The sequence below is a fragment of the Choloepus didactylus genome, chromosome 20 (assembly GCF_015220235.1).
Source record: "Choloepus didactylus isolate mChoDid1 chromosome 20, mChoDid1.pri, whole genome shotgun sequence".
Classification (NCBI taxonomy): Eukaryota; Metazoa; Chordata; class Mammalia; order Pilosa; family Megalonychidae; genus Choloepus; species Choloepus didactylus.
Genome location: NC_051326.1, coordinates 27937318 through 27950876, shown reverse-complemented (window position 1 = coordinate 27950876; position 13559 = coordinate 27937318). Strand labels below are relative to the sequence as shown.

General features: G+C 40.1%; 1 protein-coding gene across 3 annotated transcripts in view; it reads left to right on the top strand.

Annotated features, from left to right (window-relative positions):
- The first annotated feature begins 11669 nt into the window (after positions 1-11669).
- LOC119516548 (tumor necrosis factor receptor superfamily member 10A-like) overlaps positions 11670-13559 on the top strand; it is a 92197-nt gene continuing 90307 nt past the window's right edge. For 2 of the 3 annotated variants that reach the window (XM_037812864.1, XM_037812861.1), the window contains exons 1-2: positions 11670-11894; positions 12190-12397. In XM_037812864.1, coding sequence (XP_037668792.1) covers positions 11869-11894; positions 12190-12397 — 234 coding nt within the window. In that variant the 5' untranslated portion in view covers positions 11670-11868. The remainder of the gene's footprint in view (positions 11895-12189; positions 12398-13559) is intronic. The other variant, XM_037812862.1, reaches the window with a different exon arrangement.

Here is a 13559-nt window from a genome sequence, read left to right as displayed (position 1 = left end):
CAAATTTGAGGGAGAGCTTAAATTTTTCACAAACAAATGTTGACAGAATTTGCTAACAAGAGACCTACTTGAGATACTAAAGGGAGCCCGACCAACAAAGAAACAAAGAAAGGAGAGAGAGACATGAAGAAAGGTTCAATACTAAAGAGATACAATATGGGTACATTAAAGGACATTAATAGAGAGAGGGAAAAAATATATACAACAAACATAAACCAAAGGATAAGATAGCTGATTCAAGAAATGCCTTCATGGTTATAACATTGAACATAAATGGATTAAACTCTCCAATTAAAAGACATATATTCACAGAATGGATCAAAAAATATGAACCATCAATATGTTGCATACAAGGGACTCATCTTAGACATAGGGACACAAAGAAATTGAAAGTGCAAGGATGGAAAAAATATTTCATGCAAGCTACAGCTAAAAGAAAGCAGGAGTAGCAATATTAATCACAGATAAAATAGACTTTAAATGCAAGGATGTTATGAGAGACAAAGAAGGCCACTACATACTAATAAAAGGGGCAATTCAACAAGAAGAAATAACAATCATAAATGTTTATGTACCCAATCGAGGTGGCACAAAATACATGAGACAAACACTGGCAAAACTAAAAGAAGCAATTGATGTTTCCACAATAATTGTGGGAGACTTCAACCCATCACTCTCTCCTATAGATAGATCAACCAGACAGAAGACCAATAAGGAAATTGAAAACCTAAACAATCTGATAAATGAATTAGATTTAACAGACATATATAGAACATTACATCCCAAATCACCAGGATACACATTCTTCTCTAGTGCTCATGGAACTTTCTCCAGAATGGATCATATGCTGGGACATAAAACAAGCCTCAATAAATTTTAAAAAAACTGAAATTATTCAAAGCACATTCTCTGACCACAATGGAATACAATTAGAAGTCAATAACCATCAGAGACTTTGAAAATTCACAAATACCTGGAGGTTAAACAACATGCTTCTAAACAATCAGTGGGTTAAAGAAGAAATAGCAAGAGAAATTGCTAAATATATAGAGACGAATGAAAATGAGAACACAACATACCAAAACCTATGGAATGCAGCAAAAATGGTACTGAGGGGGAAATTTATAGCACTAAATGCACATATTAAAAACAAACAAAGAGGCAAAATCAAAGAACAAATGGATCAACTGAAGAAGCTAGAAAATGAACAGCAAACCAATCCTAAACCAAGTAGAAGCAAAGAAATATCAAGGATTAAAGCAGAAATAAATGATATAGAGAACAAAAAAACAATAGAGAGGATAAATAACACCAAAAGTTTGTTCTTTGAGAAGATCAACAAGATTGACAAGCCCCTAGCTAGACTGACAAAATCAAAAAGAGAGAAGACCCATATAAACAAAATAATGAATGAGAAAGGTGACATTACTGTGGATCCCAAAGAAATTAAAAAATTATAAGAGGATGCTATGAACAACTGTATGGCAACAAACTGGATAATGTAGAGGAAATGGACAACTTCCTGGAAACATATGAGCAACCTAGGCTGACCAGAGAAGAAACAGAAGACCTCAACCAATCACAAGCAAAGAGATCTAATCAGTCATCAAAAAGCTTCCCACAAATAAATGCCCAGGGCCTTATGGCTTCACAGAGGAATTCTACCAAACTTTCCAAAAAGAACTGATACCAATCTTACTTAAACTCTTTCAAAACATCGAAGAAAATGGAACACTACTTAACTCATTTTATGAAACTTACATCAATCTAATATCAAAACCAGGCAAAGATGCTACAAAAAAGGAAAACTACAGGTCTATCTCCCTAATGAATATCGATGCAAAAATTCTCAACAAAATACTTGCAAACCAAATGCAAAGACACATTAAAGAAATCATACACCATGACCAACTGGGGTCCATTACAGGCATGCAAGGATGGTTCAACATAAGAAAATTAATGTGTTACAACACATTAACAAATCAAAAGAGAAAAACCAAATGATCATCTCAATAGATGCTGAAAAAGCATTCAACAAAATCCAATAGCCCTTTTTGATAAAAACACTTCAAAAGGTAGGAATTGAAGGAAACTTCCTCAATATGATAAAAAGCATATATGAAAGACCCACAGCCAGCATAGTACTCAATGGTGAGAGACTGAAAGCCTTCCCTCTAAGATCAGGAACAAGACAAGGATGCACACTGTCACCATTGTTATTCAACATTGTGCTGGAAGTGCTAGCCAGGGCAATCCAGCAAGACCAAGAAATAAAAGGCATCCAAATTGGAAAAGAAGAAGTAAAACTGTCATTGTTTGCAGATGATATGATCTTATATCTGGAAAACCCCAAGAAATTGACGATACAGCTACTAGAGCTAATAAACAAATTTAGCAAAGTAGTGGGAGACAAGATTAATGCACATAAGTCGTAATGTTTCTATATGCTAGAAATGAACAAACTGAAGAGACACTCAAGAAAAAGATACCATTTTCAATAGCAACTAAAAAAATCAAGTACCTAGGAATAAACTTAACCAAAGATATAAAAGAACTGTACAAAGAAAACTACATAACTCTACTAAAAGAGACAGAAGGGGACCTTAAAAGATGGAAAAATATTCCATGTTCATTGACAGGAAGGCTAAATGTCATTAAGAAGTCAGTTCTACCCAAACTCATGTATAGATTCAATGCAATCCCAATCAAAATTCCAACAAACTACTTTGCAGACTTGGAAAAGCTAGTTATCAAATTTATTTGGAAAGGGAGGATGCCTCAAATTGCTAAAGACACTCTAAAAAAGAAAAACAAAGTGGGAGGACTTATACTCCCTGACTTTGAAGCTTATTATAAAGCCACAGTTGTCAAAACAGCATGGTACTGGCACAAAGATAGACATATTGATCAATGGAATCGAATTGAGAATTCAGAGATAGACCCTCAGATCTATGGCCAACTGATCTTTGATAAGGCTCCCAAAGTCACTGAACTGGATCATAACAGTCTTCAACAAATGGGGCTGGGAGAGTTGGATATCCATATCCAAAAGAATGAAAGAGGACCCCTACCTCACACCCTACACAAAAATTAACTCAAAGTGGATAAAAGATTGCAATATAAAAGACAGTACCATAAAACTCCAAGAAGGTAATGTAGGGAAACATCTTCAAGACCTTGTATTAGGCAGCCACTTCCTAGACTTTACACCCAAAGCACAGCAACAAAAGAAAAAATAGATAAATGGGAACTCCTCAAGCTTAGAAGTTTCTGTACCTCAAAGGAATTTGTCAAAGAGGTGAGGAGGCAGCCAACTCAATGGGAAAAAATTTTTGGAAACCATGTATCTGACAAAAGACTGATATCTTGCATATATAAAGAAATCCTACAATTCAATGACAATAGTACAGACAGCCCAATTATAAAATGGGCAAAAGATATGAAAAGACAGTTCTCTGAAGAGGAAATACAAATCGCCAAGAAACACATGAAAAAATGTTCAGCTTCCCTAACTATTAGACAGATGCAAATTAAGACCACAGTGAGATACCATCTTACACCAATTAGAATGGCTGCCATTAAACAAACAAGAAACTACAAATGCTGGAGACGATGTGGAGAAATTGGAGCTCTTATTCATTGTTGGTGGGACTATATAATGGTTCAGCTACTCTGGAAGTCAGTCTGGCAGTTCCTTAGAAAACTAGATACAAAGTCACCCTTTGATCCAGTGATTGCACTTCTTAGTATATACACAAAAGATCTGAAAGCAGTGACACGAACAGATATCTGCCAATGCTCATAGCAGCATTATTCACAATTGCCAAGAGATGGAAGCAACCCAAATGTCCTTCAACAGATGAGTGGATAAATAAAATGTGGTATATATACACGATGGAATACTACACGGCACTAAGAAGGAAAGATCTCGTGAAACATGACAACATGGATGAACCTTGAAGACATAATGCTGAGCGAAATAAGCCAGGCACAAAAAGAGAAATATTATATGCGACCACAAATGTGAACATTGAAAAATGTAAAACAAATGGTTTATAATGTAGAATGTAGAGGAACTAGTGATAGAGAGCAACTGAGGAAGGGGGAACGATAATCCAATAAGAACAGATAAGCTATTGTGGGTAAATTTAATGTTCTGGGAATGCCCAGGAATGACTATGGTCTGTTAATTTCTGAAGGATATAGTAGGAACAAGTTCACAGAAATGTTGCTATGTTAGGTTACTTTCTTGGGGTAGAGTAGGAACATGTTGGAAGTAAAGTAGTTATCTTAGGTTAGTTGTCTTTTTCTTACTCCCTTGTTATGGTCTGTTTGAAATGTTTTTTTATTGTATGTTTTCTTAAATTTTTTAAATTTATTTTATTTTTTATATAGTTAATTTTAAGAAAAAAGAGTTAATTAAAAAAATAAAAAACAAGGAAAAAATATGCAGAGCCCCCTTGAGGAGCTGGTGGAGAATGCAGAGGTATTGGGCTGCCCCACCTCGAAGGTTGCTAATGTGCTCACAGACATAGAGGACTGGTGGTTTGATGGGTTGAGCCCTCTACCACAGGACTTGCCCTTGGGAAGACTGTTGCTACAAAGGAGAGGTTAGGCCTCCCTATAATTGTGCCCAAGAGCCTCGTCCCTAATGCCTCTTTGTTGCTCAGATGTGGCCCTCTCTCTCTAGCTAAGCCGACTTGACAGATGAAATCACTGCCCTCCCCCCTACGTGGGATCAGACACCCAGGGGAGTGAATCTCCCTGGCAACGGGGAACATGACTCCTGGGGAGGAATGTAGACCCGGCATCGTGGAATGGAGAACATCTTCTTGACCAAAAGGGGGAAGTGAAAGGAAATGAAATAAACTTCAGTGGCAGAGAGATTACAAAAGGAGCCGAGAGGTCACTCTGGTGGGCACTCTTATGCGCAATATAGACAACCCTTTTTAGGTTTTAATGAATTGGGGTAGCTGATGGTAGATACCTGAAACTATCAAACTACAACCCAGAACCCATGAATCTTGAAGATGATTGTATAAAAATGTAGCTTATGAGGGGTGACAGTGTGATTGGGAAAGCCATGTGGACCACACTCCCCGTTGGCTAGTTTATGGATGGATGAGTAGGAAAATGGGGGAATAAAACAAACAAACAAACAAATAAACAATGGCACCCAGTGTTCTTTTTTACTTTAATTGCTCTTTTTTACTTTAATTATTATTCTTGTTATTTTTGTGTGTGTGGTAATGAAGGTGTCAGGGATTGATTTTGGTGATGAATGCACAACTATGTAATGGTACTGTGAACAATCAAATGTATGACTTGTTTTGTATGACCGCATGGTATGTGAATAAATCTCAATAAAATGAATTAAAAAAAAACTACTTAAAGATGTTGAAACAAATCTTCTAAATCAAATCAATGAGCTGAAGGAAAATGTGGCAAAAGAGATGAAGGATATAAAGGAGACCCTGGATGACCATAAAGAAGAATTTGTAATCTTGGAAAAACAAATGGCAGAACTTATGGGAATCAAAGGCACAATAGAAGAGAAGAAAAATGTAATGAAGACATGCAAGAGCAGATTTGAAGAGGCAGAAGAAAGAATTCATGAACTAGAGGACAGGACATTGGATATTTCACACACACACACACACACACACACACACACACACACACACACATACCAGATTGGGAAAATATGAGTAGGGTCTCGGGGAATTGAAGGACAACATGAAGCACAAATACACATGTCATGGTGTCCCAGAAGGAGAAGAGTAGGGAAAGGGGACAAAAAGAATAATGGAGAAAACAATCAATGAAATTTTCCCATCTCTTATGAAAGATGTAAAATTACAGATCCAATAAGTGCAGCATACCCCCAAAAGAATAGATCCAAATAGACCCACTCCAAGACACTTAATAATCGATTATCAAACATCAAAGACCAAGAGAGAATTTCGAAAGCAGCAAGAGAAAAGTGATCCACCACATACAAGGAAAGCTTGATAATAATCTGTGTGGTTTTGTCAGTGGAAATCATGGAAGCAGGAAGGCAGTGGTATGATATATTTAAGATAATGAAAGAGAAAAACTATCAACCAGGAATTCTATATCCAGTAAAACTGTTCTTCAAAACTGAGGGAGAGTTTAAAATATTTTCAGACAAACAGACACTGAGAGAGTTTGTGAACAAGATACCTGCTCTACAAGAAATACTAAAGGGCACACTGCAGGCAGATAGGAAAAACAAGGAGAAGAATGTAGAAATGAAGACTATTAGCAAGGGTAAAAAGGGAGAGAGAAGAAATAAAAATACAATAAAATAAGATATGACATATAAAATCCAAAAGACATATAAAATCCAAAAGACATAATGGTAGACAGTAGACATTATGCTGAGTTCAATTAGATGGTTGAAAGAGGAAGACTAGGGGCATGTACAACACCACAAGGAAAGTTAGAAGATAAAGACAGGGATTGTATAACTTAGCAAAACCCAGAGTGGTCAATGATGGTAATTAAATGTACAAAAATAAGAATGTCTTTACATGAGGGAGAACAAATTAATATCAACATTGCAAGGTGTTGAAAATTGGACAGTATGGGGAGATGTTTTGGGTGTTCTTCTTTATGTTTATTCTTATTTTTATTTTTTGGAGTAATGAAAATGTTCAGAAATTGTGGTAATAAGTGCACAATTATATGATGATCCTGTGAACAATTGATTGTACACTTTGGATTGTATGATATGTGGATATATCTCAATAAAAGTGCATTTAAAAAAGAAAAAGGAGAGGCTAAGCCTACTTACAATTGTGCTTAAGAGTCTCCCGCAGAGAACCTCTTTTGTTGCTCTGATTGTGTCTCTCTCTCAAAGCCAACTCTGCAGGTGAACTCACTGCCCGTCCCCCTACATGGAACATGACTCCCAGGGATGTAAATCTCCCTGGCAACATGGATTATGACTTCCAGGGATGAGCCTGGACACAGCATCATGAGATTGAGAGAGTCTTCTGGACCAAAAGGGAGAAGAGAAATGAAACAAAATAAAGTTGCAGTGCCTGAGATTTCAAATGGAATCAAGAGGTCACTCTGGAGGTTATTCTTATGTGCTCTATAGATATCCCTTTTTAGTTTTTAGTGTATTGGAATAGCTGGAAGGAAATACCTGAAATTGTTGAACTGCAAGCCAGTAGCCCTAATTCGTGAAGATGATTTTATAACTAAGTAACTTACATGGTGTGACTGTGTGATTGTGAAAACCTTGTGGCTCACACTCCCTTTATCCAGTATATGGACAGATGAGTAAAAACAGGGGGACAAAAATTAAATGAGTAATAAGGGGGATGAGGGAATAGATGTTTTGAATTTTCTTCTTTATTTATATTTATATTTTTATTTTTTTGAGTAATTAAAGTGTTCAAAAGTTGAAAAAAAACCCTTAAAAAAATTGTAGTTCCGTCATTTAAAGCTAGAGACCTGATCTGCTCTAGTGTCATTAATTTCAGAGCCTCAGATTTTCTCACCTGCAATAACGGGCAGGCTAACACCTCCTCCCAGGACTGTGGTAAGAATTGCATAAGACCAGCCTGTGTGGCATTTAATTGGCTGTGTGGGAAATATTGGGCTGCAAACAAATGTTGGATCCTCTTCTTGATTGTAAGCACTGTTAGCCCTTGTACATTTAGGCCATGACATTATTGAACATCCCTAATAAACACACACACAGCTCCACAGAGGGTACTTGGCACTGTCCGTCTCACTGGGAACACGGAGAAGTATCTTTCACCTTGAGGACAGAACAGCCCTGCTCCCCCCAGACCCTCTCTATTTCCATGACCTCAGGTTGGAGTAATTCATCAGGAAGGTGACAAATTCAAGGTCTTCTCTAAACATTTCCTAGGCCTTGATTCCCAGTCTGTGACAGAAATGTCATCATTGCTTTCGGGTATCAGAGTGAGGGTAATAGGATTTCCACTAGTTTCAGATAAGATGTAGCCAATAAGGAAGGCCTTGGGTGAGCCTCCTTTGGGAAGCAGGTAGCTCCAAAATTCGCAGAAAATTGTCTTTAACAATTTTCTAAAACAGGAAGGAGGAGTAAGTTTAGGGGAACTTGACAATGTGTTCCAGGGCCCACCCTCGCCCACTTTTGGACTTAGCTAACTTTAAGAAGAAACTAGGCTCAATAGGAAACAATGAAAGGAAATGGATTTGAATGGAAGACACAAATAGGAAGATGGCAGCTATGGCTTGCCTAGGAGCTGACCCCCAATTCTTCCTTCCACCACCACTTTGTCCACTTTCATCAAGGAGCTCAACCAAGAAAAATAAGAAGTCTGACAGTGGGAGGCATTAAATAGCCTTGGGAAAGGGAACATGAAAGTACTGGGTTGTTACAGATCCATGCCTCCATGAGATAGGGATGTCAGGCATTTTAGAGCAAAGACTTCGTGTTAGACAGCGAATGTGAGACACAAGGTGGGATTCAAAGAGATACCTTGGGTAAAGAAAATAAGAAGAAAATTAAGAATTTAACAGAATTTTCAAGTCAGAACATATGCAGTCAGCAACAGGATAAATGAAAATAAAAGATGAAAAATACTTGTGTCAAGGGGTAGTAGTGGTTAAAGTTGCTATATTTCCAGGGAAGGAGAAATCTTGGATGAGATGGAACAAGGAAGGCACTCTAAGGTGTGGCAATAAGTAAGGTGAAGGAGATTAAAAGAACATTCCTTTCAGGACAGAAGTCTGAGACATGAGGAATGTGGCAGCAAGGAGATGTCCATAGGAAGGGTCCAAAAGAATAGCTAGATAGGCTCAACTGAGGTCAAGAAAGGATCTTCATTAACAAGAGAATGAAAGATGACAGGAGAGCAGGTTGTGGTCAGACCATGGGAATGTTAAATGACACACTAGGAAACACCCACTTCACTCTGTCATGTAAATAATAATGTGTTGGGCTTGTGCAACATGCTCAGGCATTTAAGGGCAATTTGGCCCAGATGACAGGGAACCTGGGGAAGACAAGGCGATCAATGTATCTTGGTGTGGGATGATGAAGGGCCCGGTGGGCTGACACCAGGCTAAGGGGGAGCACATGGACTGAGAGCAGGGCCACCACCATCCCTGGACCCAGAGATGCCACCGCTGAACAAGTGTGTGCTACAGGATGGGGAGGCGATTCAGGTGATTTTTCAAGGCCCTTGATGGCATTTGAGAGTATTTTATTCTCTAGTCATGAAGAAGAGGTCTTTAAGTCCTCTCTTAAATTTCTATACCATTTGGTGTGTCCTAAACATTTCAAAGTTTAAAAGAGAAGGGGAAATGGAAAGAGAGAAAGACCTGGGTGCAATCTCCCTGTTGCCTTCAACTGTTTGCATGAAGTCTCAGAATCCATCCTCATACAGAAAGGGCTCTGACCTGTCCTGTGGGGCTGCTGCCTTGCCAGACCTCCTGGTGTCTGTTCTGGTTTGCTAATGCTGCTGTTATGCAAAATACCAGAAATGGATTGGCTTTTATATAGGGGGTTTATTTGGTTACACAGTTACAGTCTTAAGGCCATAAAGTGTCCAAGGTAATGCATCGACAGTCAGGTAACTTCACTGGAGGATGGCCAACGGCATCCAGAAAACCTCTGTTAGCTGGGAACATGTGTTAGCCAGCACATGGCTGGCATCTGCTTGCTCCCAGATTGCGTTTCAAAATGGCATTCTCCAAAATGTCTGCATCAGCTTCCAACGTTCGTCTTCAAAATGTCTCTGCAAGCTGCAGCTACTCTCTCAGCTCCTGTGAATTCTTCAAAGTGTCCGTCTTGGCTATAGCAAATGTCTGGGCCTGTGTGTCTCTTTTGAAAGTACCCCAGTGATCCAATTAACACCCACCCTGAATGGGTGGGGTAAGACATCCATGGAAATTCTCCAATCAAACATTTCACTCATAGTTGATTGAGTCACATCTCCATGGAAACACTCAGTCAAAGGATTCCAATGTAATCAACACTAAATACATCTGCTCCCACAAGATTGCATCGAAGAACATGGTGTTTTGGGGGTCACAAAAGATTCAAACTGTCACAGTGTCCCTGTAATAAACTGTGTGAGGGGAGAGACCAGGCTATGAAATGGCAACCAGGCTCCCTCTGCAATCATGGGTACAGCGTCCAGAGGAGATAGCTAGCTTTGGCAGTGGATGGTTCTATTAGTGCCCAAAGCCCTTCTGGGAGTGTCCAGAAGGTCCTCCGCTCTGCTGGACTGCCGAAACCATTCGCACCCTCACGTCCATTTTGTTCTTCGTACTAACAGAAAGAATTAACCCAAAGCAGTAAATACTCATGGATTATGAAAACATTTGGGTAAATCAAGTTTCCTTGAATCATTATTCAAAATTGCAAAAAAATTTGGCTTCCTCCTTCCCTTTCTCTTGAATCACTCACATTGGGAAAAGTCAGGAGGACACTGAAGGAGAAGCCCCTAATTCAAGGCTCTGCAGCCTCCTATGTTCAACCAGCAAAGAATGGAAGCTTCTGCAATAAGCACTGGTGAGGGAGCCAGTGAGGCAGCACATCTTCCTCCCCAGTCAGTTCGACAGATGACTCTGCCCCAGCCGACACCTTCACTGAACACTTAAGACAGACCCTGGGCCAAGACCCAGATCAGCCACTTGCAATTGTCTGACTCATAGAAACAGTCAGATAAAAAAAAAGTTCATTGTTTTAGATGCACGTCTTAGGGATAATTTGTAGCCAGAGGTAGGTAACTATTACAATATGCATGATTGCTTGAGTACCTGCCACACCTGAATCACCGCAAGTGCATTCCACCTTCCTTCCCACCCTCCCTTCCACTCCTCTATCGATGTCCAATGAATGCACAAACATGTTGAATGTAATATGTCTAGATGACGGTATAACTTCTTAGTTTTTTGCATATATGAGTCATTGTAAACTTCTACTATGAAGATGTCTAACCTTGTAATATATAATCAATTATATTTAAGAATATATGATCTGGCCTTTTTGTAAAAGAAGCCTCTTTAGTACTGAGAAAATTCACTGCAATGGAGCTATTTCTCCCAACAAATCAAATACATAAAAGCAAGTGCTACCTAGCACAGGAGTAAAAATTTCTTGACCACAGAAGGCACACTAGTACCTGAAAGAGGAATTATATCCAGATTCCAGAAGGAGCAGTCACTTACCATCCTACAGTATTTGATTTTCTTCAGCAATAACAGAATGAATTTATACAGCTTTACTATATGCTAGGCACCCTCACATACAGAAATTTAATGAATACTCCTATCATGCTGTGGACTATTGCTATCTTTCCTCCTACTTCCTGAGCTTGCTTCAGTTTTCTTTCAAATAAAAAAAAGGGGGGGGGGATGATTTGCACATTTTTGCTTTTCCTATTTGAAAAGAATTGCATCTGCCTCTATCTTACTCATCCCATCTGTGAAATGGAACCTGGTCCAGGGCTCACACCGGGGTCTGGGGCTGTGGGTGGGGATGGGAACAGGTAGAACCCTGCAGTGTCTGGGTGCTGAGGACATTTACGGGACACCAGTAACTTCAGCTTGCTTGGATTTAGCCCACAGCCCCTGATGATGTCACTTCTTCATTGGGGCTAAAAGGAAATCATTTTTGTTACATCCTGTGGAGAATCTAGAAGCAGGAAATCCCCTATTTTACTGAGAATTTGAAGAAAACACAAAACAAAAAACAGCTGTGTATTTTCCATGAGCCCCAAACCAGAAATGAAACAGAGCAATGGATATCCCTTTTGTTTCTTCTCTCTTTTCTTGCCAAGATAAAATGAGTACTTGGAAGAGACGGGTAAGGTTCCTGGAGCTGACGGTAAATAGATGTTAACTTCAGGAGAATTGAGGAGGTAAATAAAATGGGAAGGGACAGGGATTGGGCTGCAATAGAGAGGATTGAGGTGGCTTTCTTCCAGCACAGCACTACTCTCAAGTCTTACTTTAATTTTTATTTAAATCTGACTCTTGCAGTCAACCCTGAGGCCAGGAGAGCAGGTCTGTCTTCACCCTCCAACCAGCACCCGGTTGTGCAATTCAGCAGTGTGGGGAAACCCAACGTAGCACAGTGTCCCAGTCCGGAGCAGGCGTTTACTCACACTAGGCAATACACTGGTTGAACCAGGAACAATTTCGTTGAAATTTTAGCCCCGCGACCCGCGGAAGACAAGGAGCGCTACCGAGCATCATGGCGCAGCACAGCGCACTGGACGCCTCGGGGACCCGGGTCGGGGCCAGGGCCGGGTCAGCCGCAGGTCCCAGGACAGCAGCAGGAGCCAGTCCTCGGCTCCGGGGCTCCGGCAGCGCGCTCTGGTGCCCCGTGAATCTCTTCGTGGCCATCTGCGTCCTGCTGCCGGTGAGTCACCCTCCACGCTTCCTGGCTGGGAAAGCGCGCGCCTGGTTTGCGGGATGGCGGGCGGGGAGAGCGCTGGCGGGGCGGCCCGCACCCCTGAGGCCGGGTCCATCAGGGCAGAGCGCGTCCCTGGCCCGGGTGGAGTGGACGGCGCCGGCCTCCCTGCTGCCGCCTCCCGGGCCCTGGGCGCCAGGTTGAGCGACCACATGGGAAATTTCAAAGCGCTTGAGGTGAGAGGAATGAAATTTGTAACCTGAACAAACCGCGAAGGCGCCTGTTTCCCTGCAGCTGAGCAGAAGGATTCTCTTTCTTTTCTGTTTCAGACAAATGTTTTTATTATTCAATGCAAAACGGATACCAGTCATTTTCTTTCCTACCAGCACATACAATGTTGTATAGAAACGCGAACATCTAGCACTGCTTATCCCAGCAATAGATTGATTTAACGTCTTCAGCTTTAAACTTCATTTAGGATATTAACAAAGAAAAGGGGAAAATCTATACCAACATCTTATAATAGATATACAAAAAGCATTCGCCCAAATTGAACACTCATTCGTGTTAAAAAAAATTTTTTTTTAAAGTAAGAAAGGAAGAAGCAAAACTCATATTGGAACTGATGCAATTTCCTCCACCTGATAAAGGTACATGAAAAGCTACTCTGACTCATTTGTAGTGGGGAAATATTGAATGCCTTCCCTTGAAGACTGTGAGCAATGCCAAGTGTTTTCAGGCTCATCACCTGTTTTCAGCTTGTACTGGAGCTCCTGGCCAGGGCAGGACAGCAGGGAGAAAAGGCACAAGACAGGAAAAGAGGAAATACAACTTCTTCATTTTCAGAGGACAACTACTAGAACTAATGAGTGAATCTAGCAGGTCTTGGGATACAAGACCATCATATGAAAAAAGTTTATTTCTATATCCTAACTGGAAACTACTGAGGTGATCCAATTTAAAATCCCCTTTAAAAATGCCTCAAAAACATAAATATAAAATTTTGAAATTTCATTTGAAAGCAGGTCAGAAAACATAAAATCATAGACATGCCAGACCTCTACAGAGAAAACTGCCAAACATTGTTGAGAGAAATTAAAGAAGACATTAAAATATGGGAATTTGTGAATCGGAAGACTCCAAATTGTCATTTCTCCCCAAACTGATGCAT